We start from the raw sequence: 27,498 nt of genomic DNA on the forward strand, positions 1-27,498 counted from the left end.
ATAAATAGTTTATTCAGCAAACACCTCTCTGCAGCAGCCGGCAGCTCTGAGGCCGAGGCTGGCGTCCTGTGGCAGAGGGCCTGTGGATTGCCATGCTTGCTCCCAGGGGTGGCTCAACAGGGACACAGATCTACTCCTTCCACATCGGGTTTCCGGAACAACTGAACTCTCATTCATTACCATCCCATTCATTACCATTTTTTTACATACATGAAACACACCGCAATGTATATACTAATAAGCCAAGAGCTTTATTGATGCAGCAGGCACTTTACAATGAGCCCAAGAGTGTCCACCTTCTCTGGGAAGACAGGATGTCTGTACAAACTCTTGGGTTTTTTCCCACTTCAAAAACACAAGCTCTCCCGTTTACCACAACCCTTAGATCTGCACCTGCCCAAACCATCCCTCCCCCAGTGCACACAGGTGCACCTGACCAACACCAGCCACCACTCTGGTAGACCATCAAAATGTCAGTTCTGCAGTACTCGGAGACAAAGGCATAGACTATCAGATCCTAAACAGGATTTAGGAAACACGATTTTCCCCTCCATCTTGAAAATAAAATACATTTCAGCAGATACATGTCCTGAAATAGTTTACTTGGGAGTTCCTAGGAAGATGGTCCATTGTCAATCCCTTCCTTCACCAGCCTGGGCATCCCGAATTCTTCTCAAGGTAACATGAGTCTTTTTATTTTTTTTAAACAGTCTTTCTTGCTGTAAGAACTCTTATAATGGAGCCTAGTCCTCCTACTGCTAAGGCCTGTGGGGGCAGGAAAAGAAAACGTGTCAGATGAGACCTGGCTGGCCAAGGGAAGCCTGGCTTGCCAGAGACGGGGAACATTCCCTGACCTAGATCCTGTCACAGACCCTCAAAAGAGGATTCCTGAGATAGAGCACATTCTAGGGAAGGAGCCCTGTCCTGGAGCCGTGGGGTCCCGAGAGCTGTTGGCTCTTGGGCAGAACTGGCTTGAGAACACTGTCACCAGCACACAAAGCAGAGCCCTCGAGCTTCCCTTTTGAGACGGGGTCTAACTCTGTTGCCGAGATCACAGCTCACTGCACAGCCTTGATGTCCTGGGCTCAAGCCATCCTCCTGAGTAGCTGGGACCACAGGTGTACACCACCAGGCCCGGCTAATTTATTTTATTTTTTAAGACGGAGTTTCGCTCTTGTCGCCCAGGCTGGAGTGCAATGGCACGATCTCAGCTCACTGCAACCCCGCCTCCCCGGTTCAAGCGCTTCTCCTGCCTCAGCCTCCCAAGTAGCTAGGATTACAGGCGCCCACCACCACCCCCAGCTAATTTTTGTATTTTTAGCAGAGACGGAGTTTCACCATGTTGCCCAGGCTGGTCTCGAACTCCTGACCTCAGGTCATCCACCTGCCTCCACCTCCCAAAGTGCTGGGATTACAGGCGTGAGCCACCACACCCAGCCTAATTTATTTTTTTGTAGAGATGGGGTCTCACTATATTGCCTGGGCTGTTCTTGAACTCCTGGGCTCCAGCAATCACCCTGCCTCAGCCTCCCAAAGTGCTGAGTTTACAGATGCACACAAGCCCACTGAGTGCCGCCTGCTGAGGTGACTGGCAGGCACCAAGCTGCCTTAAAGGGACGAGAGGGCCTGGCCTCCTCATCATACAGAGGACTTGTTCACTTCCTTCTGAGCCCAGGAGAGGGGAGGCCAAGGAGGCACAGTACACCCACCAGCAGACCTAAGGCCACAACCACAGCCCAACACCCACACCACCTTAAGGACTGGCCCACTGTAAAACCCCTCTCTTCCAACTCAACACTGAGCCTCTGAGGAAGGCAGGCACGTTAGTAACTCCTGGTCTGCTTTAATGGTGGGCGTGCTTACTGTGGCACTAGGGGTGTGCAGGGGAGGGTGTGGGAGGCAGCCCCAGTGGTACAGGCAGGACACAGGCTTGCCAAAGGCCTTGCTCTCACACGGACCCAAGCAAAGGGCAGACACAGCTCTTTCTGCTTCACCTGGATGAAGGCCATATTAAGTGAGGTCAAGGTTTCTGCCCACTGCTCACTCTGGCCTGCTAAAGCTGAGGCCAGGGCAGGAAGCCCTTAGAGCTGGCTGGAGGACTGTGTTTCTAAGAACCCCCAACAGCTGCCTCCACCACTACAAAGTATCATGAAGCCCCAACCAACCAGCAAGTCCCCTTCCTACCTAGACTCTCTGACCACCTTACCATGCCATGTTATCTGCCCACATGTCCTGTACCAAGGGCATGTCTGATATAAGTCGGCAGCTAAAAAGCAAAAAAGTAACTGCGATTACCAGAGACAGCAGGTCCCTACCAGGAGCTTCCTTGGGAGAGGGAAGTGACCACATGTCCCAGGTTGGGGCTCGTCCTCTGACCCCACACGCCTATCAGACCGTCCTACGTTTGTTCTGGAAAATCAGGCCTGCTGATTGAACCTCAAGGCAAGCCAGGTGGCTCACTGGGGCGCGTGGCAGCATTCACATACCTTTTCGTGCCACTGGAGTAACACTGCGCTGCTATTTTCTGTGGGCTTCTCAAAGCCTTTATAAATGTACTTCATTAACAAGTCAACGCCGTTTCTGTCCAGTGACTGCACAGCCTGCTCAATCTCGCTGCTCTTGAAGTTTGTGAGCACTTTCAGCACCACACCCTGGGCTCGCTCCTGCAGACGAAAAAGAGCAAGTGAGGCCCAGAGCTGCGCAGGCACCGCCATGCCATGCCCCACACCAAAGCAAGGACACAGATCACCAGAAGCACCACCCAGTTTCTAATTCGTCCAGGATGGTTAAAATAAGCGGGTTAGAACGTCTTTTGTGGATTTAAATTTCAAAGTATCTTTTATTTATGCCAACAAGTTATTCTACTTATTTTGGGGGAGTAAGTGGTTTACTAGGACAAGTATCAACTCAGAGAGAGAGAGAAGAGAAGAGAGGGAGAGAGAGGGAGGGAGGGGCAGGGTCTTGCTCTGTTGCCTAGGCTAGAGTGCAGTGGTACAATCTCAGCTCACTGCAGCCTCTCCCAGGCTCAAGCAATCCTCCCACCTCAGGGCTACAGGCACATGCCACCATGCCCAGCTAATTATTTTTTTTAATTTTTAATACAGACAAAGTCTCGCTATGTTGCCCAGGCTGGTCTCAAACTCCTGAGCTCAAGCGATCCTTCCGCCTCCCAAAGTGCTGGGATTACAGGCATAAACCATGGCACCCAGTCCATCACTATTTTAGATGATACCAATAAGGACTTATACTCCACAATGGTGGTGGACTATTAAAAAATAAAAATAAAACCAGGTTGACTCGGCTGCAGCGTCTCTCTTGTGTTCACACCCAGAAGGGTGGGGCCATTCCCCAGAACTCTGTGAAGGTGCAGCCATTGGTGACATCAAGATGCTGTCACAGCTGCCAGAATCCCAGCTCTAGGGAGACCCCTTTCTCTGAACCAAGTTTTAGCCTTGGTGATGCAGTAAGCACAATTTAGTTTTTAGAAGGTAGGAAAGTGTACGGGTACTTAAAATCCTCGGGCAGACAAAGCCTATTCAACAGCCTGCAGGAGCATAAGCACCACAGGTGAGCGAATTCATCCATTTTCCTCATCAGCCAGGGTCAGGCTGACTTCTCAGCCTACGAGGCCGTGAGCAGGAGGGAAGGCTTCCGTGGGGAGGTTCTCGTATAAACACTGACAGCTTTGATGTCAGAGGAGCCTCACCACCTAGGGAGCGCCAGGAGGCTTCTGTGGAAGCCCTGCCCAGTGCCAGCTCACTCCCTCTGATGTGGATGAAACGGGCGCCACCTGGAGCCTGGGGGAGCTCACACTCCCACTAGGTAGACACCCACAGCCCTGGTCCCAACAGCACCCAGCAGAGCCGCAGCGCCACCCTTTACCTTCACAGCTTGATTCTTGGTGTTGATGGGAGAGTTCCGCAAGGCTGCATGGAATGCCCGAAGCATGTCCCCCGTGCATCACCACCAGTTAAGGATAGCTAGGCTCAAGCACGTCCACGCTGTCATGAACAAGCTCACTTCAGAAACAGCTCAGGGAACACAGTCAGATGGGATCTCATCCATACCACCCACCTTCCACGGCTTCCAGGTGGGCAGAGACTGTTTACAGCCTGCACGGGGAGGGTGCAGGGCACCTCTGCCAACCATGCAAACCCTCCTTCTTCCTCCCTCGCTACCTTCCACATCAAGGAGGGGAACTTGCTGGAGGGGTAACTTGCTGTAAAATTGGATTGCGTTCACTTGCACCTGCTTGGTGCTGAGCACTGAATCTCCCCTACTGGATCCTCACAGCACCCGTACATGTGAACTGGAGGTCGTTCTCATCTTCTCATTCTAAAAAAGGGGAAAATGTAGGTACAAAGGGAGACCTCCTAACTCTTCATCAATGCCCTTCATCAATTAAACTATTAAGGAAATTAAGATGTGCTAGAACTTCGAAGATCTATCAGGATCAGTGAGGTCCCAACTGTTACCTGGAAAGAGTTCATCAATCTAACAGAAGCTTTTGCCAACAAAGTCAGTCTCCACTCTTACCCCCCAACCTCAGTTGCAATCCTGACAACACATTCTTTGCTGAGTTCTGAATACCCAGCATGCAAAAGAAAATTACAATCTGGGTTAGGTCCCCAAAGGTGACACCTATTTTAAACTGAATTACATCAGCCAACTTTCATTTCCTCGTATGAAACACTGGCTTCAGCCAAAAAGCTTCAAAAATAGAACAAGGAATGGCTTCTGCCCAATCAGGTCTCTACTCCTCTTCATGCAGTGATACCCACGTGCAGACAGGAAGGGCCTTCGGAGCAGAGCTGAATCTCCTGGCTTCCCCAGTGTGAGCTCCATCTTGAGTGAGCTGGGTCTGCGCCACCAGGCGAGCCACTCCCAGCCCTGGTTCCCCAGCTCCCTGCTTGGCTCTGATCCACCTTCTACACTCAAGAGGCAGTCCAGTCCCTCTGTCTTTCAGTTCTGGAGTTCCTTTTCCCCATCCAAACAAGGCCAGCCTGGTATCAGCCACTGATAACCTCTGCTTTGTAACTTTTTTTTTTTTTGAGATGGAGTCTCGCTCTGTCGCCCAGGCTAGAGTGCAATGGCGCAATATTGGCTCACTGCAAGCTCTGCCTCCCAGGTTCATGCCATTCTCCTGCATCGGCCTCCCGAGTAGCTGGGTCGACAGGCGCCTGCCACCACGCCTGGCTAATTTTTTTTTGTATTTTTAGTAGAGACGGGGTTTCACTGTGTTAGACAGGATGGTCTCGATCTCCTGACCTTGTGATCCGTCCACCTCGGCCTCCCCAAAGTGCTGGGTTACAGGCGTGAGCCACCGCGCCCGGCCCTTGTAACTCTTTTCTAATGTGGTGTTCCCAAAGCAATAAGCAGGATCCCATAGGCTGAACAGAAAATAGGCTCACTTGCTCTTCATGTAAACCTGGCACAACTAACAAACGAAATCATTCAAATGGTGGATGGGGAAGGGGAGGGATAAAACTAGTCCACAGGGGCACAAAGCTACTGCTGTGGCATTAACTCAGCACCATGTGTCCACCAATCACTCGGCCCATTGATGGGTGAGGGCCTTCAGCAGTTGGGAGATGTGGGGCACAGGGAGGACCTCCCTGAAGTCACCTATCATTCTTGAAGCCGGCTGTCATACTTGGCTGGCTTTAGGCCTTTTCAGAGAACAGGCTGTGGTGCTGAGGGAATCCTGTCCAGCCCTTGATCTCTAGATCTTCCTCAATCACGGCACAACTGACACTGTGGACCCAGGATTCTCTGACGTGGGATCTTAGCTGTGTGTCATAGGCCTCTGCCCACTGGATTCCAGTGGCATCCCCAGGCTGTAACCATCAAAATGTCTCCAGTTTCCTGGGGGTGGAGGGGAAGGGTGCAAAATTGCTCAAAACCACTGCTCTGGACAGAGCCCTGATCCAGAAGTCTAGAAGCTGCTTCACTGAAGGGGAAAGGAACTCATACTTTTAAATCGCCACAAGGTCTCGGATCCTGTGCCAGGTGCTTTCACACGCCATCTCATTCCAAAGAGCCCTGTGACAATAATCATTATCTCATTTTAAAGGCAATGGAATTGAGGCTCAGAAAACAGAAATTACCTGCGCAAGGTCACAAAACTGTCTAGATGGCCCTCACACCCAAGCTGCTCCCACAATCCCATGTTGCCGCTCTACCTGCAGACCCGAGCTGCATGTCCAGGACACTTGCTGTGTGCCCAGTGATGCTGATGTTAGCCCACGAGGCTCCCACGGAATCTAGGAAGCCAGCATGGCTGTCTGCCACGTAACAGAGGATGCTGAGTTGTGAAAGGGTATGCGACCTATCCGAGGTCACAGAGCCAGAGCGTGATAGTGCGGGGTGTGCGCAGATGCACAGCCGGGTTCCTTCTACTCCATCTGTGTGATCTCCCGCCACGCACACTTCCCTATACAGCCCCAGGACAGGGCCCCGCTCTGCCCTCCCCAAGCCCAATCCATGTATCCCTCTCCCTGCTCCCCTGTCCTCAATGGTCTAATATAAGTCCGATTCTTGGCTAGAGACTCAATAAATATCAGTTCCATTCTCCTCCTTACCTGGGCCCCGTATTTGCCAGGGTTTCAGTTACCTTTATCCGCTAACCTCCCTTTCCCCAATCCCAAGTGGAGCACTCTCCATGGTAACAAGGTTTCTGACGCTTCTGACGCTGCCATGAATGGAGAAACGACCATCCCCGGGATGCGCTAAGCCCAGGTCTCTAAGCAGCCTCAAGGAACCTGTCACCAGGCAGGGGAGTCCCAAGACATGACCTTCAACAAGGTTCTAAACCCAGACCAAGGCAGCAGCTGACAGGCTTGATCTCCTCATCTGTTCAATGAGGGTCCTGGACCAAAGGCCTGACCTTGGAGCCCCTTTCAGCACTGACTGTCCATGAGCTAGGCCCTGCACCAGACTACAACCAACCTCCCCTCCTGGGGACCCTTCCCTTGACCCCATTTCATACGTAGGGTGGATTGGGAGATCCTGATGGGGGCAGGAATTACAAGCTTGAATCTCCACTTCCGAAAACACATTCCTGTTCAAATCAAGTCTGAAGGTTTTCGGTTTAAAGGCACACTCAGGAGCACTGCCGGGCTCCCCCTAAAGCAGCAGGCCCCACTTTCCAAGCTGAGTCAACTGGTTCAACACCGAGAACCTGATTTATGTACAGCATGGGCCTCCAACCCTGCCCCCGCCCATGCGGGGGGAGGGGACATGCTTCCTGGAATACCATTTGAATAAAGAAAAATCCTTCCGGTAAGAATAAGTCAGTTTCCTGCGCTCATACTGCTAAAGGACCAAGCAAGGCTGTGACAATCACCTCTATTTTTAATCTTTTCTAAATGCTGTTTTCTGTGGCCACAAGAACAGTCATTTCCAGGCGTGGGGCTCTACTTTCACACTTCGCTTCAAGGTGTCTGGTTTTTCTTAGCTCTGAACTACTAGTTTTTTCCGCTGCTTCCTGCACCAGAAGGGTACTGGGGGGAGCCAAGACTCACTTGTTGAGCGTGGCTGAGACCACCAAGGTGTCCAGAGGAACCATAGGGTCCCCCTTTCTCAGCATTAAGCGGGAGGGTTAGACAGACTGGGGAGGAGAGGCACAACCTCAGACCCCAGGGTTGAAATACGGCGGCCGCCTCCACTCCCTCCTGGGTTCTGTCTTCCCCACAGCCGTCCACCCACCTATCTTCACGCCATGCAGCAATCGGGCCCCGGAGGACCGCGCCCCAGCCTCCCTGATCACTCGGTTACTCAGATGCAGCTCACCTCCGCCCTGCCGCCGACCCAGCCCCGCCACAGGCCCGATTTCCTGCAAAGGAGGGACGGAGTGCTGGGGCCCCGAGGAAGGGACAGCGTGAGGGGACGAGGAGGCAAGGGGGGAAGAGGGCGCGGGACCTGCGGGGCTGCCAAGGGAGCCTGTCCACCGGGTCCAGGGGCCTGCGGGACTGCGTTGCAGAAGAAGGCGCCAGGGCTGGGGACGAGGGACCCAGGGAGACTGGGGCTCAGGGGAGCACGGCCCAGGGAAGCCGGGTCGGCAGGGAGTTGGAGGCTGACCTGAGGGGGCCGGGGGTCGGAGACAGGGGAGGCCCGCCCGAAGGGGCCCGAGAAGGTGGGAAGGTGAGAAGGCCGCGCGCAGGCCCGGACGCCGCGTCAGGGAAGGATATTGCCGCAGGAGCCCGTCCACCTCGCTCGGGTCCGGGCCTGGCTCCGCCGCCGCCGCCGCCGCCTCCTCCTGTTCGTCCACAAATTTGTTCTCGTCAAATTCGTCGATGTCCACCCGGCGGAAGCGCGAGGACAGCGTGTTCCGGGCCATGGCGGGAGCTCGGCGCCCGCTCAGCCGGCTCCGCTCGCGGCCGGACCTCGGCTCTGCTCAGCTCTCACCGGCTCCGGCTCGGGGGCGGGAAGCGGCTGCCCGGCTGCTCCCAGCACCTCCTCCACCGCCTCCGCGCGCAGCCGCCGTCGCCCGCCCACTTCCGGCACACGCCGGATCCGGAAGCGCCGTCAGTGGCGGGGCGGAGCCTGGCACCTGGAGTGCGGTATGGGGTCTCCGCGGCCTCCCCCACCTCAGTGTCCATTCCGCGGAGTCTCTGTCCTACCACTGAGGACCGGGCGCCCGGTATCCGTGCAGGCCCCGCATCGTGTGTGCCGTAACTGCGCTGGTTCCCCGGCTTTCCCGCGCCTCCGAGGAGCCCCTGGCCTCAGCGGGGCCCGGCGCGGGCTCCCGGGTGATCCTTGTCCGTACTGGGGAAGGCTGGGCCCCCGGGAGAAGGCTCGCGGCTCTACTTCTCGAGTGCCGGGCAGGCTTCTTGGAGAAGAAACCTTCGAGCTGATGACTGAGGGATGAGTAGGAGTTCCTGTGCCCGGGGAGTGACGCGGGAGGGGCCTGTGTCTCGGAGCCTTGAACGCTACTACACTTAGTAGGAGGAGGCCGCCTGTACACAGAGGTGACCCTGTTAAAGGAGTGGGGGGCTTTAAATACGTTTAGTGCGATCAGGGGACTGACAAGACGTTGAAGACGTTGTGACTCGAGGGATTCTGCGACCCCACGTGTGTAGCAGTCACCTTGGCCAGGCAGTTGGGGGCGCCAGGAGAGGGAGATGGCCCTGTGGCCACCGTCCTGGCAGGAGAGGCCTGGCTGGAGAGGCACATCTTGAATCTGAGATGGGGGAAAGCGATTTAGGGAAGTCAAGGACGACTCTGAGATGCCTGATTTGGTGCCTGGGCTGTTATCCCAGGGGTTCTGTTAATTGATCTTAGCTTTAGGGTAAGTAAAATGGGTCTTTTTATATAATAGTGTGAAAACTATTTTCATCTAATAGTACTCTTTTTAGTAAAAGTCAGTAGTCGGAATGTGATTCATTTTTACTGCTTCGAATACTTCTCATTGAACTGTGTCTAAAGATCAAAAAAATATTGCCAGACTATGATGCAACCTTACCTTCGGTGGTAAGGATACAGACTCCCATAGTGGGAAACTGGTGGTGAAGAAGTCTCCGCCTGTAATCTCAGCACTTCGGGAGCCAAGGTGGGCGGATCACCTGAGGTCAGAAGTTTGAGACCAGCCTGACCAAAATGCTGAAACCCCGTCTCTACTAGAAATACAAAATTAGCCGGGCGTGGTGGCGCATGCCTGTAATCCCAGCTACTCGGGAGGCTGAGGCAGGAGAATCGCTAGAAACCGGTAAGTAGAGGTTGCGCTGTGCTGAGATCACGCCATTGCACTCCAGCCTGAGCGACAAGAGCAAAACTCTGTCTCAAAAAAAAAAAAAAAGAGAAGTCTCAGGGGTCCTGGAAACACGCAAAGCCCACCTGCAATACAGTTCCATATCTGGGAAAAAATATTTGTGATTCAGGTCTGCCACGAGACAGCAGAAATTCATATCCCCAGAACATCCTGGTCAGAAGGAACTTGAACCCAGAAATGCCCATTTTACAAGTAAAGAAACAGCTCCCAAAGAAACTAGTAAATGGAATAATGTCCCAGCTCATGGTCATGGACTTTCATTCCAGCCAGGGAGACACAATTTAAAAATCCATATTATACTATGTCAGGGCTGACAGTGTTGAGGGGGAAAAAAACGATGCAGTGCTTGAGTGTGCCTTAGATAAAGTGATCAAAGGAGGTGTCCTGGCCCGGCACAGTGGCTCACACCTGTAATCCCAGTACTTTGGGAGGCCCAGGTGGGCAGATCACCTGAGGTCAGGAATTCGAGACCAGCCTGGCCAACATGGTGAAACCCCGTCTCTACAAAAACACAAAAATTAGCCGGGCATGATGGCGCGCACCTGTAATCCCAGCTGCTCGGGAAGCTGAGCGGGGAGAATCGCTTGAACCCAGGAGGCAGAGGTTGCAGTGAGCTGAGATCACACCATTGAACTCCAGCCTGGGCGATGGAGTGAGATTCCATCTCAAAAAAAAAAAAGAAAAAAAAAAAAAGGTGTCCCTGAGGAGGTGACACTAGACAGAGACTGGAAGGAAATGAAGGAGGCAAGTAAGCGAAGGCTCAGAGGTTGGGGTGGGCTCAGTATATTCGAGAAACAGCCAGGAACAGAAGAGAGATGAGATGGGGGTCGGGAGGAGAGTAGGGCTCTGTAGGCCGAGGAAAGGACTCAGTCTTAATTCAAATGGGACAGCCCTGGAAATTCTGAGCAGAGCAGTGATAGATCAGAGGTCTGAATTGTTTGAAAAGGGCCTTCTAAGCAGCTGTATTGAGAACACATCTGGGAATGAGAACCAAAGTAGGTGATTTAGATGGTGACAGCAACCATCCAGGGGACAGACAGTTGTAACCCAACCAGGCAGGGGCCAATGAGGATGGTAGGAACAAGCTGGGTAGATTTTTTTATATTTTTTTGAGACGGAGTTTTGCTCTTATTGCCCAGGCTGGACTGCAATGGGGCTATCTCAGTTCACCGCAACCTCTGCCTCCCAGATTCAAGCAATTCTGCCTCAGCCTCCCGAGTAGCTGGGATTACAGGCATGCGCCACCACGCATTGTATTTTTAGTAGAAACGGGGTTTCTCCATGTTGGTCGGCCTAGTGTTGAACTCCTGACCTCAGGTGATCTGCCCACCTTGGCCTCCCAAAGTTCTGGGATTACAGGCATGAGCCACCGTGCCCCACCAATTTTTTATTTTATTTTATTTATTTTTTTTGAGATGGAGCCTCACTCTGTTGCCCAGGCTGGAATGCAGTGGCTCAGTCTCAGCTCACTGCAACCTCCACCTCCCGGGTTCAGGTGATTCTCCTGCCTCAGCTTCTGGAGTAGCTGGGATTACCGGCACCTGTGACCACACCTGGCTAATTTTTGTATTTTTAGTAGAGACAGGGTTTCACCATGTGGGCCAGGCTGTTTTCAAACTCCTGACCTCAGGTGATCCACCTGCCTCGGCTTCCTAAAGTGCTGGGATTACAGACGTGAGCCGCCATGTCCGACCTGGTTTTTTGTTTTTTTAAGAGGGAGTCTCACTCTGTCGCCTAGGCTGGAGTGCAGTGGCCCAACCTCAGCTCACTGCAACCTCCGCCTCCAGGGTTCAAGCGATTCTCCTGCCTCAGCCTCCCAAGTAGCTGGGAGTACAGGTGCACACCACCAAGCCCAGCTAATTTTTATATTTTTAGTAGAAACAGGCTTTCACCATGTTGGTCAGGCTGGTCTCGAACTCGTGACCTCATGATCCGCCCGCCTTGGCCTCCCAAAGTGCTGGGATTACAGGTGTGAGCCACCGTGCCCAGCCCCAATTTTTTTTTTTTTTTTTTATTTGAGATGGAGTTTTGCTCTTTCACCCAGGCTTGAGTGAAGTGGCGCAATCTTGGCTCACTGCAACCTCTGCCCTCGGGTTGAAGCGATTCTCCTGCCTCAGCCTCCCGAATAGCTGTGATTATAGGCACCCGCCACCATGCCCAGCTAATTTTTTTTTGGATTTTTAGTAGAGACACGGTTTCACCATGTTGGCCAGGCTAGTCTCAAACTCTTGACCTCAGGTGATCCACCCACCTTGGCCTCCCAAAGTGCTAGGATTACAGACGTGAGCCACCTCACCCGGCCTCAAGTTGGGTAAATTTTGAAGGTAGAGTACCCAGAATTTCCTGGTTGACTAGATGTGGCGTGGAAGAGAGTCACAAATGACTTCACGTTCTAAAAAGATGTGCAGAGTCATTAACTCTAGTATAAGCATTTAAAAATATAACAGCAAAGGCACTGTGCACCATTAGACTTTCTTTCTTTCTTTCTTTCTTTTTTTTTTTTTTTTTTTTTGACAGTTTCCCTCTTGTCGCCCAGGCTGGAGTGCAATGGCACAATATCAGCTCACTGCAACCTCTGCCTCCAGGTTCAAGCGACTCTCTTGCTTCAGCCTCTGGAGTAGCTGGGATTACAGGCGTGCACCACGTGAGCCACCGCGCCCGGCCTAGACTTTCATTTAAGACTAAGCTATGCCGGCCAGGTGCAGTGGCTCACACCTGTAATCCCAACACTTTGGGAGGCCGAGGCAGGTGGATCACCTGAGGTCAGGAGTTTGAGACCAGCCTGGCCAACATGGTGAAATGCCATCTCTACTAAAAATATAAAAATTAGCCAGGCGTCATGGCAGGCACCTGTAATCCCAGCTACTTGGAATTACAGTAGCTGTAGGCAGGCTGGGAGGCTGAGGCAGGAGAATCCTTTGGACCCAGAACGCAGAGGTTGCAGTGAGCCGAGATCGTGCCATTGCACTCCAGCCTGGGTGACAAGAATGAAACTTAGTCTCAAAAAAAAAAAAAAAAAAAAAGATCCGGGCTCACTGTGCCGTGGCTCATGCCTGTAATCCCAGCACTTTGGGAGGCCGAGGCAGGCGGATCTCTTGAGGTCAGGAGTTTGAGACCACCCTGGCGAAACCCCATCCCTACAAAAAATACAAAGATGGGCCAGGCGCGGTGGCTCACATCTGTAATCCCAGCACTTTGGGAGGCCAAGGCAGGCGGATCACAAGGTTAAGAGTTCAATACCAGCCTGGCCAACATGGTGGCCAGGTGAAATATGGTGAAACCCCGTCTCTACTAAAAAAACAAAAATTAGCTGGGCATGGTGGTGCGTGCCTGTATTCCCAGTTCCTCAGGAGGCTGAGGCAGGAAAATCGCTTGAACCTGGGAGGCAGAGGTTGCAGTGAGAGCCGAGATCGTGCCCCTGCACTCCAGCTTGGGCAATAGAGCAAGACTCCATTTTGGAAAAAAACAAAAATGCAAAGATTAGCCGGGCATGGTGGCACGCACCTATGTAATCCCAGCTATTCAGGAGGCTGAGGCACAAGAATCGCTTGAACCTGGGAGGTGGAGGTTACAGTGAGCTGAAATTGTGCCACTGCACTCCAGCCTGGGTGACACAGCAAGACTCCATTTCAAAAAAAAAAAGTCTAAGCCAGGCCGGGATTGCCCTCTCTCTACTCTCTTTTTTCCCCATATCCCTCCACCTCCTGGAAGCCTGTCTCAACCTTGGTGTGGGTCAAGGTTCATTAATTCATCCAACAAGCATCCATGTGCTGGGCCTGGAGACTAGAAAAATTAATTCAGGTGTCCGCCAAGGTTCTGTCCCCAGAGAACTTCTAGGTTGGCTGTGGAAATAGACACATAAATACATCATTTTATTTCAGCCTGTTTGGGGCTACGGAAAGGATTGCACAGAGGAGGTTGCTACTCATAGGAGATGGGAGAAGTCTCCTTGTGGGTGGTTACACCTGGTAGTAACAAGAGGACAATCTGGCTTCAACCATAGCTCTAAGAGGTGGCATGTCTTTATTAAGGGCAAGGGAGTGGCACTGGAGTGCTGATTAATGCCTACTGGTTGGCAGACATTAATCAGAAAGCCTAAACATGCCCTGCCTTGTGAATTCCCCTTTCACGTTCCGGGCTCTGCTGAAGTCTCCTTCCTCTGGGAACATGAACACCGATGATATTTTGAGCCATTGTTATGCGTCAGATTTCGGGTTAACAGCTTTACAGGTATCTCCTCTAATTCTCATACTTATGAGAATTGCTTCACATATGAGCAAACTGAGACTCAAGAGAGGGGAAGAGATTTCCCAAGAGTCTCAACTACTACCTTGGCAGCAGAGCAAGAATTTGAAACCTGGTCAGGTTCACTTTAAAAAAGGCTGTACTAGCCGAGTGCAGTGGCTCATGCCTGTAATCCCAGTATTTTGGGAGGCTGAGGCAGGTGGATCACTTGAGGTCAGGGGTTCGTGACCAGCCTGGCTAAACCTTGTCTCGACTAAAAATACAAAAATTTAGCCGGGTGTAGTGGCACACACCCGTAGTCCCAGTTACTGGGGAAGCCAAGGCAGGAGAATCTCTTGAACCCGGGAGGTGGAGGTTGCAGTGAGCCGAGATCGCGCCACTGCACTCCAGCCTAGGCGACAGAGCCAGACTGCATCTCAAAAAAATATATAAAAAATAAAATAAAAATAAAAAAGGCTGTATGGCCAGGCGAGGTAGCTCACCCCTGGGAGGCCGAGACGGCGGATTGCTTGAGCCCAGGAGACCAGCCTGGGCAACAGCTCTACAAAAAATAAACAAATTAGCCAGGCCTGGTGGCTTGTACCTGTAGTTTCAGCTACTCAGGAGACTGAGGTGGGAGAGTCTGCTTGAACCTGGGAAGCGGAGGTTTTGGTGAGCGGAGATCGCGCCACTGCCCTCCAGCCAGGGTGACAGAGCGAGACCCTGTCTGAAAAAAAAAATAAATAAATAAATAAAGGCTGGGGGCCAGGCGTGGTGGCTCACGCCTGTAATCCCAGCACTTTGGGAGGCCGAGGCGAGCGGATCACCTGAGCTGAGGAGTTCAAGATCAGCCTGGGAAACATGGCGAAACCCCGTCTCTACTAAAAATACAAAAAATTAGCCAGGCGTGGTGGTGCATGCCTGTAATCCCAGCTACTCAGCTACTCGGGAGGCCGGGGCAGGAGAATCGCTGAACCCGGGAGGCGGAGGTTGCAGTGAGCCGAGATCGCGACACTGCACTCCGGCCTGGCACCCTGGCGACAGAGCGAGGCTCTGTCTCAAAAAAAAAAAGGTGTAAATGCTCTTTGCAGTTCCACATACTGCCTCCCCAGAAACTTTATGGAGTTGGATTATAACTGCCTGTGCCCGCCCTCCCGCCCATCTCGCACTTTAAATTCCTCCACGACATGAGCCTCGGTTCATCATCTTTGAAAACTCTGGCCCCTCCTCCCCTCAGCACCCCCAGACTACTGGCGCCCAGCTCAGAGTTGCCCAGATTGGGAGATCTGCAAGGTTTCCCAAGTGAATGAATGAACGAATGAATGAATGAACGAATGACTGAATGGACGAATTTGAGTCCTCCGTGTGCCATTTCTGGTAGCTGCCGCCCACGTTGGGCCTCGGTTTTCCCAACTGCGCGCCTACATCGTGACGCCGACCTGGCTATCAGGGGGTGCCGTGAATGAGGTGAGCACCACAAGGCGGGGCTCCGGCCCTTCCGGGCGGGGCGGGCAGTACCACGGCGCTCCTCGAGGGCGGGGGAGATGGGGCGGAGCCCCGCTGCGGCGCCATTGGCCGCGCCCGCCAGCACCCGGCAGTAGTTGCGGAGGTCAGTCCCGCCTACTTCCTCTTTCGCTGGGAGCGGGCGGTGGTGGTGGCGGCGTCGGCAACCTGTGCAGCAATGGTGAGAGCGGCGGAATCGGGCGCCATCCGAGCGCTGTGAGGCAAGGGGGTTGGGGAAGGCGGTGCGGGCTGAGCCCCCGGATTCTATCTGCCAGCCGGGCCTGTGGGGCGCCGCGCAGAATGGTCTCGCGCCACCACAGCCCGCTTCTTCGCTTGTCTGCCGGGCTTGGCGCCGGGAGAGGCGCGCGGCCCGGGCCTGGGTTACTCTGCCCGAGGCACGGCCGGCGAGGGAGACTGTCCTGAGCCCAGGTTGGGGCTCCGGCGCACTTGTAGTCGATGGCGAGTCGCGCGCCTTTGGGGGCTGGCCACGCAGGTGAAGGGGATATGGCCCTGTGGCCTGGCTGAGCCACACGCTCTCTTGCGCGCAGGCCAAGATCAAGGCTCGAGATCTTCGCGGGAAGAAGAAGGAGGAGCTGCTGAAACAGCTGGACGACCTGAAGGTGGAGCTGTCCCAGCTGCGCGTCGCCAAAGTGACAGGCGGTGCGGCCTCCAAGCTTTCTAAGATGTAAGTGAGGCGGCCGGATCACAGCACTCGTGGGTGGGGAGCACGTGTGTATCGGGATCGTCGGAGGATTTCAAAGTTGGCTTAAGGAGCTGGCCGCTTAGATACCCACTCCGTGCATCCTGGGGCGCATGGGAGACCCGTTGTGTGCTTAGCCTCTTACCTGCCTTGACCTTGCGGTCCTTGTGCCTGGAGTGCATCCCCGGAGACCCATCTTAATGCTGCCTTCAAAGCCTACCCGGATCCTTTCCTTCCGCTTCCCCCCAACACTTAAGTTTTTAATTCACCTTTCCCCCCTTGGCAGCTTGCACCCTGGAGTGGCAGCGTAAGTTATTTTACATGGCTAAGAGTGCGGGAGACTTGTGAAAGGAACCTGGGTTTGGAGTTCATCAACCTGGGTACAAAGTCCACTTCTCAAAAAAAATTAGATGAGTGTGGTGGTGCAGGCCTGTAGTCCCAGCTACTCTGGAGGCCGAGGCAGGAGGATCACTTGAGCCCAGGAGTTGGGAGGCTATGATGGGGCCACTGCTCTTCAGGCTGGTTGACAGGTGAGACCCTGTCTCCAAAAAAAAAAAAAAAAAAAAAAAGCTGGTTACCCTCATTTCCCCCAAACAACCTTAGTAGGGGCAGGGGTGGGAGGATTGGACAAGCACAGTTGCACACTGAATCTTCAAGAACCATGTTGACCAGCCGTCTACTAGGTGACTCCCTCATCCTGACATGACTACAAATAACTTCTCCCCAGCTCATTGCTTGCTTCAGTCTCCTGGCTTGTAGTGACTCCACTTTGCAAATGTCTTGTTTCTCTCTCCTGCGATTCCCTAAGCTAGTCTGATTGCCTGGTTTGTGGCATGATTCCCTCCCATCAGCTCATTGAAATTGACATTGGTTGAGTCTTAGCCCTCAGGATAAATTCGTGTTCTGGGATTGAAGGTCTTTTTCTGATCTGCCTCATTTATCCAGCCTGCACTTCCTCATAAAGCCTCTGCTGTCTCAGCTGACACTTTACAGCTCAACAGCATTGGATTCCCTGCCCCATTCCTGGAATGCCCATCCCATGCCCCTCTCTTCCCTCCTCAGACCTCACTCCCAGAACGTCTTCCTCCTGAGTGAATATGGATGGGCTGATGGGGGAGGCTGCAGCTATCCCTACCCTATGTGTGAGTCCTGAGCCTTGGGAAGTGCTATGTGTCTTCCCCATCTTCACTGACATCTCTGTTTCGTAGCCGAGTCGTCCGGAAATCCATTGCCCGTGTTCTCACAGTTATTAACCAGACTCAGAAAGAAAACCTCAGGAAATTCTACAAGGTGAGTCTGCCTGGGCATAGGGAGGGTTGGCTGCAGGAAGCCAAGTGCTAGCCGTCCCTGGCCGGGGGCGTGGTAAAGAGGTTTTCCTTGGTGCAGGGGCTGAGAGTGGTTAGCCTTCCCAATTTGTTGCTGGGCTCGCCCTTCTACCAGTGTCTTGCGCTGGCACGTGGCTCTGCAGACCACTTCCTCAGGCTACAGATGTCAAGAATTCACTGGGGCTTGGGGTGTCCTGGCTGGAGACTCGGGTTTTGAATCCAGCCTTCCCAGTTGAGTGGCTTGGGCAATGATGGGACTGGCTGTTGAAGGTTTTCACTGCCTCTTACTGGCACTGGGTGTCAGTCCCTGCCATGCACCTGCCATGCTCATTTTTCAGATGAGGGCCCTGAGGCCTAGACACCCACAATCAATGGTGTGATGGGCCCTGGTTCCAAACCTTACCTTGGGGAGGGTCGGCTTGAGTGTTCTGGGAGGTGTGCACAGGCGTCTGGCCCCCTCTTAGTCTTGAATTTTGATAACCATTTTCTGGTCTTGTCCTTAACATTCATCTTACTAGGGTTCAAGCAGAGAAAACTAGGGGGAGACGGTGTGTGCACATACATCCAATGTATTCTGAAGAATGGGCTTAGGTGATTGTGGGGGCTGGCTGGGACTCAGGGCCCAGGTTGAAGCTGCTGTTCCCAGTGGGTACTTGGAGCCTCAGCCCTATGCTTAAGACTTACAGCTGATTGGATCGGGCCTTCTGGGATTACCCAGGATAATCTCCCCACAAAGTTACCTGATGGGGGTCTTTAGTTTTATCTGCAAAATGGTTCCACATCACTACCCAAATTGTGTTTGAATAACTTGAAGGTTTGACACATGGAAAAAGCAGCCGTGGCTGATGAAGTGCCACAGGCCTATAACCCCAGCTACTGGGAGGCCGAGGCAGGAGGATGGCTTGAGCCCAGGAGTTAAAAAGTGTAGCCTAGGCAACATAGTGAGGCCTCATCTCAAAAAAATGAGAAGGGCCATAGTGTGGGTATGTTAGCTGTTCAGGGGACACTAGCACGTGTGTGGCAAAAGTAAACCTTTAATGTCAACAGCTATGTGTGTGGCTAGTGGCTGCTCTGTTGGGCAGCAGAACTCTAGGGGGTTAGCCAATGTGAAAAGGACGAATGCCCAGCTGGTGCCAGCAGGAGTGAGGGATGTGGGAGGACAAAGACTTTTCTGCTTCCAAGTACCCTCCAGGGCTGGCCCTCATCGTCCAGGATCTTTCTGCAGTGCTGTGCCCACCTGCAGGGGCCTGAGGCCCTGTGACCTCAGAATCCCCCATACCATGGGCCACTTGTTACCTGTTCAGTCTTCCCCCACTAGGCTGGGACCCCTGAGCAGGGACTGGGTCAGATTCTTTGCCAAGCCAGCTCCCAGCACAGGGCCCAGTCCTGAAGGGGGCCCAGGGGACCTTTGCAGAACACAGGAGAGACCAGTAAGAGCTGCCATGATCTAGAACCCCCTGCTGGAGAACAAGTGGGGCAGGAGTGGGAACCAAGGGTGGAAAGACAGATGAAGACAGATGATGGCTCTGTGACAGCTGTGGGCAGGGGCCCCAAAGCGGGAAGCAGGTGGGGCAAGTGGCCTTGGCCAGCCAGGCCTCTGAGGCTGGACGTTCATATAGGCAGCACCTGGTGGGCCCTCCATACAGATGGACAGAGTACTGCCTCAGCCCCCGGCACGCTCTTGCTAACCAGAGCTGAGGTAGTGGTAACTACCCCCGGGGCTTGGTGGGTGCTGCGTGCCCCGTACTAGGTTGTCATGTGACTGTCCTCGTGACTGGGAATCAGGCAGTGGAAGGAGCACTGAGTTGGGAGTCACTTGACTGAGATGCAAGCCCCAGCTCTTCCACAGCTTTGCCAAGACTTGTACACTCAGCCCAGTAGGTCAGCAGACTTACATGAAATGAGCATGGCCCCACCAGCCTTAGATTTGGGGGGATTAATTGAGCTAGTGATGTGTGTGGCCTGCTGGCAGTCCCATGGTGGCAGCCTCCTCCTGAGTGGCTACGGATGGCCCTCCCCAGCCCCCTTAGCTGCTGCAGTAGCTCCTCAGCCCCGGGTCCTTGGATTCACCCTCCCGTCTGTCTCCCAGGGCAAGAAGTACAAGCCCCTGGACCTGCGGCCTAAGAAGACACGCGCCATGCGCCGCCGGCTCAACAAGCATGAGGAGAACCTGAAGACCAAGAAGCAGCAGCGGAAGGAGCGGCTGTACCCGCTGCGGAAGTACGCGGTCAAGGCCTGAGGGGCGCGTAGTCAATAAAGCACAGCTGGCTGAGACTGCTTTGTTTCCTGGCACTTCCGCTGATTGGGTGGAGGTGGGCGGGTCTGGTTTTGGGGACCAGGTGTCTGATGGGTTCCAGCAAGCGTCCTGCCCATCACAGCTGTCTGCTCTGGTGGGGCCTGGAGAGTCCTAGCCATGGGGATCTGTTGGATGCTGGCACAGTCACTTTGCGCCTGTGGTGAGAAGCGGCATGCCTGTGCGCCACTGAGGGGAGCGGGTGAGGTCGGCACCATCCGAGGTGGTGTTAGGTTTGAGGGTCCCTGGGTGATCTGGATGTGCGGGATATTTGACGTCTAGTCTGATCGGCAGCTCCAGACACTAAGATTTTCCCATCTGGGGTGAAGGCACAGGTGTGGGCCACATCCAGGACTCCCTGCCAAGAGTAGAGGTTAGGGCTTGAGGTAAGTCCTGCCTTGGGAGAAGCTGTCCACGGCTCCCTCAGTGCCACAGCGCCGTGCCTTACCTTCAGGGTCTCAAGGCACTTTCCTGTGTTGCAGTCCCAGACTTTGACCTGGAAAAGGAGGGGGGCATGTCAGGAGGCCTCACCAGGCCACTGTGCCATCTGAAGCCACCTCCAGGAAAGTGCCAGACAAAATTTGAGATGGAGTCTTCACCTGAACTCCTGACCTCAGGTGATCCACCTACCTCCACCTCCCAAAGTGCTGGGATTACAGGTGTGAGCCACCGCCCCCCGCCCAAACAACATCTGAACCTCTTGGTGTAGGTTTTGTTTGGGGGCTGTATTTGAAATTGCAGAGCAGGAGTTCTCTTTTGCCTGATGCCATTTGGGTCATGGAAATGTCAATGCAACTACCAACGGGCCAGCCCTAACCTTGGTGCTGGCCGTTAGGTAGAGAGGCTGGCACCCGGGTCCTGCCCTTGCCCCCTCCTAGCTAGGGCAAGTGGGGATGTGGGCATTTCTGGAGTGAGTGCTGAGGGCTCCTGGTGGGGTGAGGATGGGTAGGTAGGAGCAGGATGGGCCCGGGGTGGTTACCATGCGTGAATAGCCGGCGCTGGCCAGCCACAGCTCGTCGGGAGAGAAGGCTATGCTCTTCACCCAGGTGACGTGGCCCTTCAGTTGGATAAGCAGGCTGCTGGTTGTGGGCTTCCAGATGTGGATGGTCTTGTCCCAGGAGCCGGATGCCTGGACAGCAGACAGCTCTGATCCCCGGGGTTTCGGGCCTGTGAGCTCACTGGGCCCCTAAGTGGCCTGGGACCCTTCTTAAGGGCCTGGCTGCCAGCAAGGGACCAGCCTGGAACCCAGGACACCCCACTTACCAGGAGGCCAGATGGTGAATAGCACAGGCAGCTGATGTTGCCACTGTGTCCCTCTAGCGCCTGGTGGAAGACTGCTGGGGTCCCCGTCCGCAGGTCCCAGATGCGTACGGTGGAGTCCCAGGAGCCGGTGGCCTGCAGGCAGCTTCTGTGAGTCTGGCCCGGCCAGCTCCCGACCCGCTCTGCACCTAGGCGGGACCCAGAGTCCATCCCCTTCCCACCACTCAGCTCCAAGTGGGTATGGGGCCACTGAGGTGGGGACCAGGGCAGAGGGTAGGCTCACCAGGCAGTTCACCATGGGTGAGAAGTCGCTGCTCTGGACAGAGTCGCGGTGCCCGACTAAGAGGCGCAGCATCTGGCCGGACTAGAGAGAGCCCTGAGCATGAGGCAGCAGAGGGCAGCTGGCTACCTGGGCCTTGACAGTCCAGGAAAGGGGGACCTCGTGCAAAAAGCCTGAGGGCTGCAGTGTGCAGGGAGGCCTGGAGAGGCGGCTGTGGCCAGGTGGGGGCAGCCTTGGTTGCCTGCTGTGGGCATGGGCCATGGGAACCAGTGGAGGGTTTGAGCTGGGAGGGCAGGACTGGCGACATCCTCTCTGGAACTGGTCCTTGAATCCCAGACTGGTGGCCCCAGCCCCTCGACGTACCTGCACTTCCCAGAGCATCACCCGCTTGTCCCAGCCACCTGATGCCAGCTGTCTCGAGTCAGGGCTGAAGCTGACCGTCTCCACACTCCGTTGGTGACCTGCAGGCACCAGCCCGGGGTCGGGAAAGAAGGTGACATGACACAGGACACAGCACCATCTGAAGGGGAACGCTGGCCTGGCTGCTTGGCTCCCAGCTCACTCACCCTTCAGGACCCGCAGACACTTCGCTCTTGCCACATTCCACAGGCGGACAGTGTAGTCACAGGAGGCGCTGGCGAAGAGGTGGCCATCGGGGGAGAAGCGGCAGAACTTCACGGGGCCTTGGCGGGTGGCCACAGTCAGGGGACAGAGCACTGCCCGCCACTTCTGCCCACGCAGTCCAATCCTTGCTAATTTCTCCAGCCTCATCGCCAGCCTCCCCTCACCCAAACTCCAGCTTCCCAGAAATGCCTGGATTTCCATGCCTTGGCCTGGGCTGGGCTGTCAGCCTTGGAGCACCCAACCTCAGTGCTCATCTGAAAAATCAATATCCAAGTCAAAGTAGGGACCTCCCAGAAACTTGCCCTAACAACCGCTGCCTTGGTTCACTGCCTCCTTTGAGCTCCAGCCCCTGATTTTCCCTCTTTGCAGCATTAACCAGACTGCTTGTAATTGCCTGATATTTTTTCTTGTCTCCTGAATAATAATTAACAATAGTTATAGCTATTGAGTCCTCAAGGGGTGCTAGGTACTTTGCTTGCATCATGCCAATGGAAATGGCTCAGCAAGGTGACAGGACTTGACCAAGCTCACAGTCAAAACAGTGGTAGGCACGACATGGCTGAACCTTAAGTACATCATGCTAAGTGAAATAAGCCAGTCACAAAAAGACAAATACCATGTGACTCCACTTAGAGGCACCCAGAGAGGTCAGATGCATCGAGACAAAAAGAAAAACTGGTTGTCAGGGGCTGGGAGGAGGGAGATTGGGGACTTGTTTAGTGGGGACAGAGGTTCAGTTTCGCAGGAGGAAGAGTTCTGGAGATTGGTGTCATGACAATGTGAAGGTACTGGATTCTCTGAACTGTACACTTAAAAATGGACACAACAAGGCGGGTGCAGTGGCTCACGCCTTTAATCCCAGCACTTTGGGAGGCTGAGGTGGGTGGATCACGAGGTCAGCAGTTCAAGACCAGCCTGGCCAAGATGGTGAAACCCCATCTCTACTAAAAATACAAAAAAATTTGCTGGGCGCAGTGGCAGGTGTCTGTAATCCCAGCTACTCGAGAGGCTGAGGCAGAGAATTGCTTGAACCCAGGAGGCGGAGGTTGCAGTGAGCCGAGGTTGTCCAGCCTGGACGACAGAGTGCGACTGTCACAAAAAATAAAAATAAAAAAGTATGCAACAGAAAGTATTATGTATGTTACATCACAGTTGTTGTGTGTGTGTGTGTGTGTGTGTGTGTGTGTGTGTGTGTGTGTGTTTAAAGAAGGATCTGAATCCAGGCCTGTTAGAGTCTAAGCCCCAGCACCCAGATATCTCATCCCATCTCCCATCCTGCCCAGCCCTGCCTTGCACCCGTGCCCAGCTCATCAGAGGTCACTGCAGTCAGCTCTGCAGCATGCCAGACCCTTGTGCCTCAGTCATCCCGGCCAGGTGTGGGAGCCCCACCTGTGTGGCCACCCAGCCTCCAGAGAAGCTGCCCACTCTGGGTCTCCCAGCCATACACGCAGCCATCCTCTGAGCCTGTGAGCAGCATCTGGCCATCAGGGGAGAAGGCAGAAGAGTTGACCTAGAAACAGAGCACAAAAGCGGTCCCATTCTGGGGAAGAAACCCCTGTCCGCTCATCTCTGACCCCTAAACACTGCCCCCAAGAGTCTGGGGTTGGAGCTTGACTTCCAGCCTCACTCCACCACCAGAGCCCAGAACCCGGGACCCACTGGGCCCTCTCTGGAGCCCCGTAAAGCCAGAGCCTGCAGTTGGAGGCAAGAGCCTTCTCTGGAACCAGAGCCTGGAACCCCAGAGCCAAGAGCCCATTCCAGAGCTGCAGCTGACAACGCAGAGTCCAGAATCTACTCTAAGCTCTGAGTTCACTTTAGAGCCAGGGCCCCAGAAAACACCAGAGTCAGCAGGGAGCTTTGTGCCCCTCTCGAGGCATAGCCCAGAGCCCGGGGCTCTTTTTAGAGGCAGAGCTTAGAACCTGGAGCTGCTCTGGAGCTGGGGCCCAGCACTAGAGCTGAGAACCTACTTTGATCCTTCTTGGGTTAGCAAAGTCTACTGTGGACTCAATGTCCTCAGCTAGTGCCCAGAGAACATTCTGGAACCCCCACTACACAGAACCAGGAACCACTCTGCATCCAAAGCCGGTAGTCTGGGCACAGCCTGCTGGACCTCACCTCGCCGCCGTGCTGGCCGAAGAATTTCACTCTCCGCACGGCCAGCGTGGCCGGGACCCCACTGTTCATGGACACCCGGCCCCACCCCGCCCCGGCGGGCTCCCTCCTAGGCGGCCGCGGGACCCCAGGACTGGGCAGAGGAAAGAGGAAACTGTGTACAAGCGGTCTCCATGGTAATCGGGGCGGGGCGTGCAGCCACGGCGGGGGTCCCTGCGAAGCCACGAGGACTGACAGGCAGGGCCAGACCGCTTGCAGCTCGGCGGAGGTGGAGCCGCAGCAGGCGGGACCGCGGCGGGCTGGGAGAAGGGACTTCCCGCGCCAGCGGCTGCGCGTCCACCCTAGGGCAGCTCTCGCGCGGGGCAACACGGCACACAGAGCGGCCACTAGAGGGCGCGCCAGCCACACGCACCACGCGGCCCAGAGCCCGTCCCCGCGCCCTGCGGACTGCGGACTGCGGACTGCGGACTGCAAAGGGTCCCTGCATCCCTTTGACACAGGGGAGCAACGAGCCTTTCACCCATCTGCACAACCGGGAGCATCAGCCCTGCCCCACAGGACTCCAGGGGTGAGCCAAGCACAGGGCCTGGCACACGGTAGATGCCCAAGAGGGCCCCCTCAGGAGCCAATACCCCTTCCGTCCAGGAGTGGCCAGTACTGAGGTTGAGGATGTCCCAGGAGAGCGCTGGGACAGTAGCCAGCTCTGTCCTCCAGGGCGTGGGAGCCAGAGGTAGTGTGTGTAAAGTACACGGCATTAAAAGTGGGATCACGTCGCTGTTAACATTCCTGGCAGCACAAAATGTGCCATCTGAGGATGGGGTGGAGGCTGGGGCGGAGGGGCAGTGTCCAGGAGCTGCCAGGATCCTTACCGGATAGCGCAATCTGAAGCTTGGAACGAGCAGGATTTGGTTTCATTGTTAATTTTACAGGTGAAGAAACTCACCCGGAGAGCTGGGAGGACTTGCTCAGAGACACTCAGCCAGTAGGAGTGGAACTGGGATTTCAGCCCGTGGCTGTCTGACTCTGGGGGTCTGTACTGGGACCACCTGCCATGAACTCCAGGGACCTCGCAGCAGATGTTGAGGTCCACAACTCCTGGTACATCTGGGAAACTGAGGTCCGAAGAGGGCAGGACTTGGCCCAGCCATCTAGCTGGTGCCTCCATGGCAGAGCTGCGGCAGGACCCAGTCTCCCCACTCCCACAGCAGGACAGGGAGGGAACAGAGGACCCCCCACCTGCCCCGCCCATGGATTCTAGGCTCCCTGGGGGCAGGGGTGGAGCAGCTGGGCTTTGGGAGCTTCAAACTCAAGAGTTCCCAGCTGCGACTCACACCCCTCCCCCCCAAACCTCTTTGCCAGAAACTTCTCAGGAGATCCACTGTGCTCCTGCTATTTTAAGTCCCAGACAGTCGGGCGGGTGAGGGAGCGACAATGACAGCTTTGAGGCAGTCCCACTCCATCCCAGATCCCAGAGGGCCTAGGTCACTGTGGGACCCTTCTGAGCTGGGCCTATAAAGCTGTCCCCCCACACCCGGATGTGGCTCCCAGACACAGCTCCTCAGAGCTACTATCCCCTGGCCCTCTGGTTCTCCTGCTCAGGCATCCCCCAACCCATGCCCTGGCCCTGGGCACATTGTCCAGCCACTTGGTTGCTCCTGCTCTATCCAGAGGGCCCAGAACCACCTTCCCCAGCCCAGCCCTTCACTCCCAGAACCCTCAGGGTAGACCTTGTCCACCAGGCCCAATGACTGCTTGGCCGAAGGGGTGGAGCTGGGGTCGAAACCCGTGGGCTTGGCTCAGGCATCTGTAGGTGGAACCACCAACGTGAATGCCAGGGTCCGGAGCATCATCTCCATGGATGAAGTGGTGGAGAAGTTTCTGCCAATTTTCCACCACTGACTATCTCTTCCTTCTCCTCGGGGAGCCTGCCGCCTTCTCTCCTCTATTTGGCCAGGCTATCCAGGGAGAGGGCTCTACCAAGATGTCCAGGATGGATGCCGCGCTGGCTTTTCTCACTGTCGCTCCATTCCCTGAAAGGGACTGGAGGTCCTGGGCCAGCCTTGCCTCTCCTCAGCTACGCATGTCAACCTTAAAACACCCCACAGGGCCAGGCACGGTGCTTCATGCCGTAATCCTAGCTCTTTGGGAGACCAAGGCAGGCAGATCATTTGAGGCCAGGAGTTCAAGACCAGCCTGGGCAACATGGCGAAACCCCATCTCTACTAAAAACAAATCAACAACAACAACAACAAATCTCTCAAACATCTGCTCGGCAAAAAAAAAAAAAAAAAAAATCAAAAACAATCAAGGCAGGCAAAAAAGAACCCTCTATTTATTTGGATAAGAAAAGCAAGCAAAACCCCCAGACCTCCAGAGTGGTCAACTCTCCGGAGAGGAAGGGAGGGACTAGAAAAGGCAGGACCTTTGGGGCCTTGAGGAGCCACATTCCAGCTCTAAGCTGGGTAGGGGCCCCAGGTGTCTGTTGAATTGTTCTTAAAGAATCGGCCCCACCTATCTGGCCCCTGCCTGCCTCTCCTTACTCTTCCTGGCTTCCTTGCCCTGCCCCATTTCTTATCCCCTAACCGAAGTCCTACCCCCAGTCCCGAACAGTTTAGTGGGGAGCCAGCGTTTCCTGACCGGTGCCCCAAGAAGCAGAGAATGTTGTTTTGTGGCAAGAGAGGAAGTAGGAGAGAGTTGGAGAGCCTAATTGCCCTGGTTTCTTCGAGATTCCAGCTCCCAGCTCCAATACCTGAGCTGCTCCTCCTGCCCTCTAGGTTTTTTTTTTTTTTTTTTTTCTAAGATGGAGTCTCTGTCTCCTGGGCTGGCTGGAGTGCAGTGGCGCGATCTGGGCTCACTGCAACTTCCGCCTCCTGGGTTTAAGCAATTCTCCTGCCTCAGCCTCCCGAGTAGCTGGGATTATAGGCACCTGCCACCATGCCCAGCTAATTTTGGTATTTTTAGTAGAGACGGGGTTTCACCATGTTGGCCAGGCTGGTCTCGAACTCCTGACCTCGTGATCCACCCACCTCGGCCTCCCAAAGTGCTGGGATTACAGGCATGAGCCACCGCACCGTGCCTGCCCTCCAGGTTTTAAAACATACCTGTTCCCAGCCGGATGCAGTGGCTCACCCCTGTAATTCCAGCACTTTGGGAGGCCGAGGCAGGCAGATCACGAGGTCAGGAGTTCGAGACCAGCCTGGCCAACATGGTGAAACCCTGTCTCTACTAAAAATACAAAATTTAGCCGGATATGTGATCCGCCTGCCTCGGCCTCCCAAAGTGCTGGGATTACAGGCATGAGCCACTGCGCCTGGCCCGTCATTATCCTTCTTAAAAAGTGTGTGGACCAGAACTAGAAGCATGCTCACCGTTTGGACAGACCACCACCAAGCTGAAAGGTACTGCCGC

At 54.7% G+C, this 27,498-nt stretch overlaps 3 protein-coding genes across 5 annotated transcripts; 1 reads left to right on the plus strand and 2 right to left on the minus strand.

Moving 5' to 3' along the window:
- Positions 1-228: 228 nt before the first annotated feature.
- On the minus strand, positions 229-10,430 carry ARPC5L (actin related protein 2/3 complex subunit 5 like). Its single transcript, XM_055271114.2, has 4 exons — positions 8,190-10,430; positions 3,883-3,955; positions 2,487-2,663; positions 229-765 (listed from the first exon to the last, which is right to left on the minus strand). The coding sequence occupies exons 1-4, from the start codon at positions 8,336-8,338 to the stop codon at positions 703-705; spliced, it is 462 nt and encodes a 153-aa protein (XP_055127089.1). The 5' UTR covers positions 8,339-10,430; the 3' UTR covers positions 229-702.
- Positions 10,431-15,528: 5,098 nt separating this feature from the next.
- Positions 15,529-19,795, plus strand: RPL35 (ribosomal protein L35). The gene is made up of 4 exons (XM_055271115.2): positions 15,529-15,677; positions 16,045-16,181; positions 17,405-17,486; positions 19,611-19,795. Exons 1-4 carry the CDS (start codon positions 15,675-15,677, stop codon positions 19,758-19,760), a joined length of 372 nt encoding a protein of 123 aa, XP_055127090.1. The 5' UTR covers positions 15,529-15,674; the 3' UTR covers positions 19,761-19,795.
- A 4-nt stretch (positions 19,796-19,799) lies between these two features.
- WDR38 (WD repeat domain 38) lies at positions 19,800-24,234 on the minus strand. 3 transcript variants are annotated; one of them, XM_055271110.2, is made up of 9 exons: positions 24,094-24,234; positions 23,368-23,488; positions 21,921-22,037; positions 21,718-21,815; positions 21,358-21,438; positions 21,078-21,209; positions 20,794-20,943; positions 20,263-20,310; positions 19,800-20,172 (listed from the first exon to the last, which is right to left on the minus strand). In XM_055271110.2, the coding sequence occupies exons 1-9, from the start codon at positions 24,160-24,162 to the stop codon at positions 20,044-20,046; spliced, it is 945 nt and encodes a 314-aa protein (XP_055127085.1). In that variant the 5' UTR covers positions 24,163-24,234; the 3' UTR covers positions 19,800-20,043. The 3 variants fall into 3 exon arrangements, with proteins under 3 accessions (XP_055127085.1, XP_063492090.1, XP_055127088.1); XM_063636020.1 differs by having other exon boundaries at positions 23,368-23,455; positions 24,094-24,162; XM_055271113.2 differs by lacking the exons at positions 21,921-22,037; positions 23,368-23,488; positions 24,094-24,234 and having other exon boundaries at positions 20,794-20,960; positions 21,358-21,830.
- Positions 24,235-27,498: the final 3,264 nt, after the last annotated feature.

Source organism: Symphalangus syndactylus, chromosome 3, assembly GCF_028878055.3.
Source record: "Symphalangus syndactylus isolate Jambi chromosome 3, NHGRI_mSymSyn1-v2.1_pri, whole genome shotgun sequence".
NCBI classification, from domain to species: Eukaryota; Metazoa; Chordata; class Mammalia; order Primates; family Hylobatidae; genus Symphalangus; species Symphalangus syndactylus.

Bases quoted from the DNA above. Each gene is read 5' to 3' on its own strand.
- ARPC5L (XM_055271114.2), bottom strand. From the start codon at position 8,338: ATGGCCCGGAACACGCTGTCCTCGCGCTTCCGCCGGGTGGACATCGAC. The intron at 3,956-8,189 runs ATATCCTTCCCT...GTGGTGATGCAC, and splicing joins GTGGACGGGCTCCTGCGGCA to GGGGGACATGCTTCGGGCAT. The intron at 766-2,486 runs GTATGTGAATGC...CTGCCCCCACAG, and splicing joins TACTCCAGTGGCACGAAAAG to GCCTTAGCAGTAGGAGGACT.
- RPL35 (XM_055271115.2), top strand. The intron at 16,182-17,404 runs GTAAGTGAGGCG...TCTGTTTCGTAG, and splicing joins GCCTCCAAGCTTTCTAAGAT to CCGAGTCGTCCGGAAATCCA. The intron at 17,487-19,610 runs GTGAGTCTGCCT...TCTGTCTCCCAG, and splicing joins ACCTCAGGAAATTCTACAAG to GGCAAGAAGTACAAGCCCCT.
- WDR38 (XM_055271110.2), bottom strand. From the start codon at position 24,162: ATGAACAGTGGGGTCCCGGCCACGCTGGCCGTGCGGAGAGTGAAATTC. The intron at 22,038-23,367 runs GTGGGGCTCCCA...CCACCCGCCAAG, and splicing joins GAGGCTGGGTGGCCACACAG to GCCCCGTGAAGTTCTGCCGC. The intron at 21,816-21,920 runs GTGAGTGAGCTG...TGGTGCCTGCAG, and splicing joins GTGTCTGCGGGTCCTGAAGG to GTCACCAACGGAGTGTGGAG.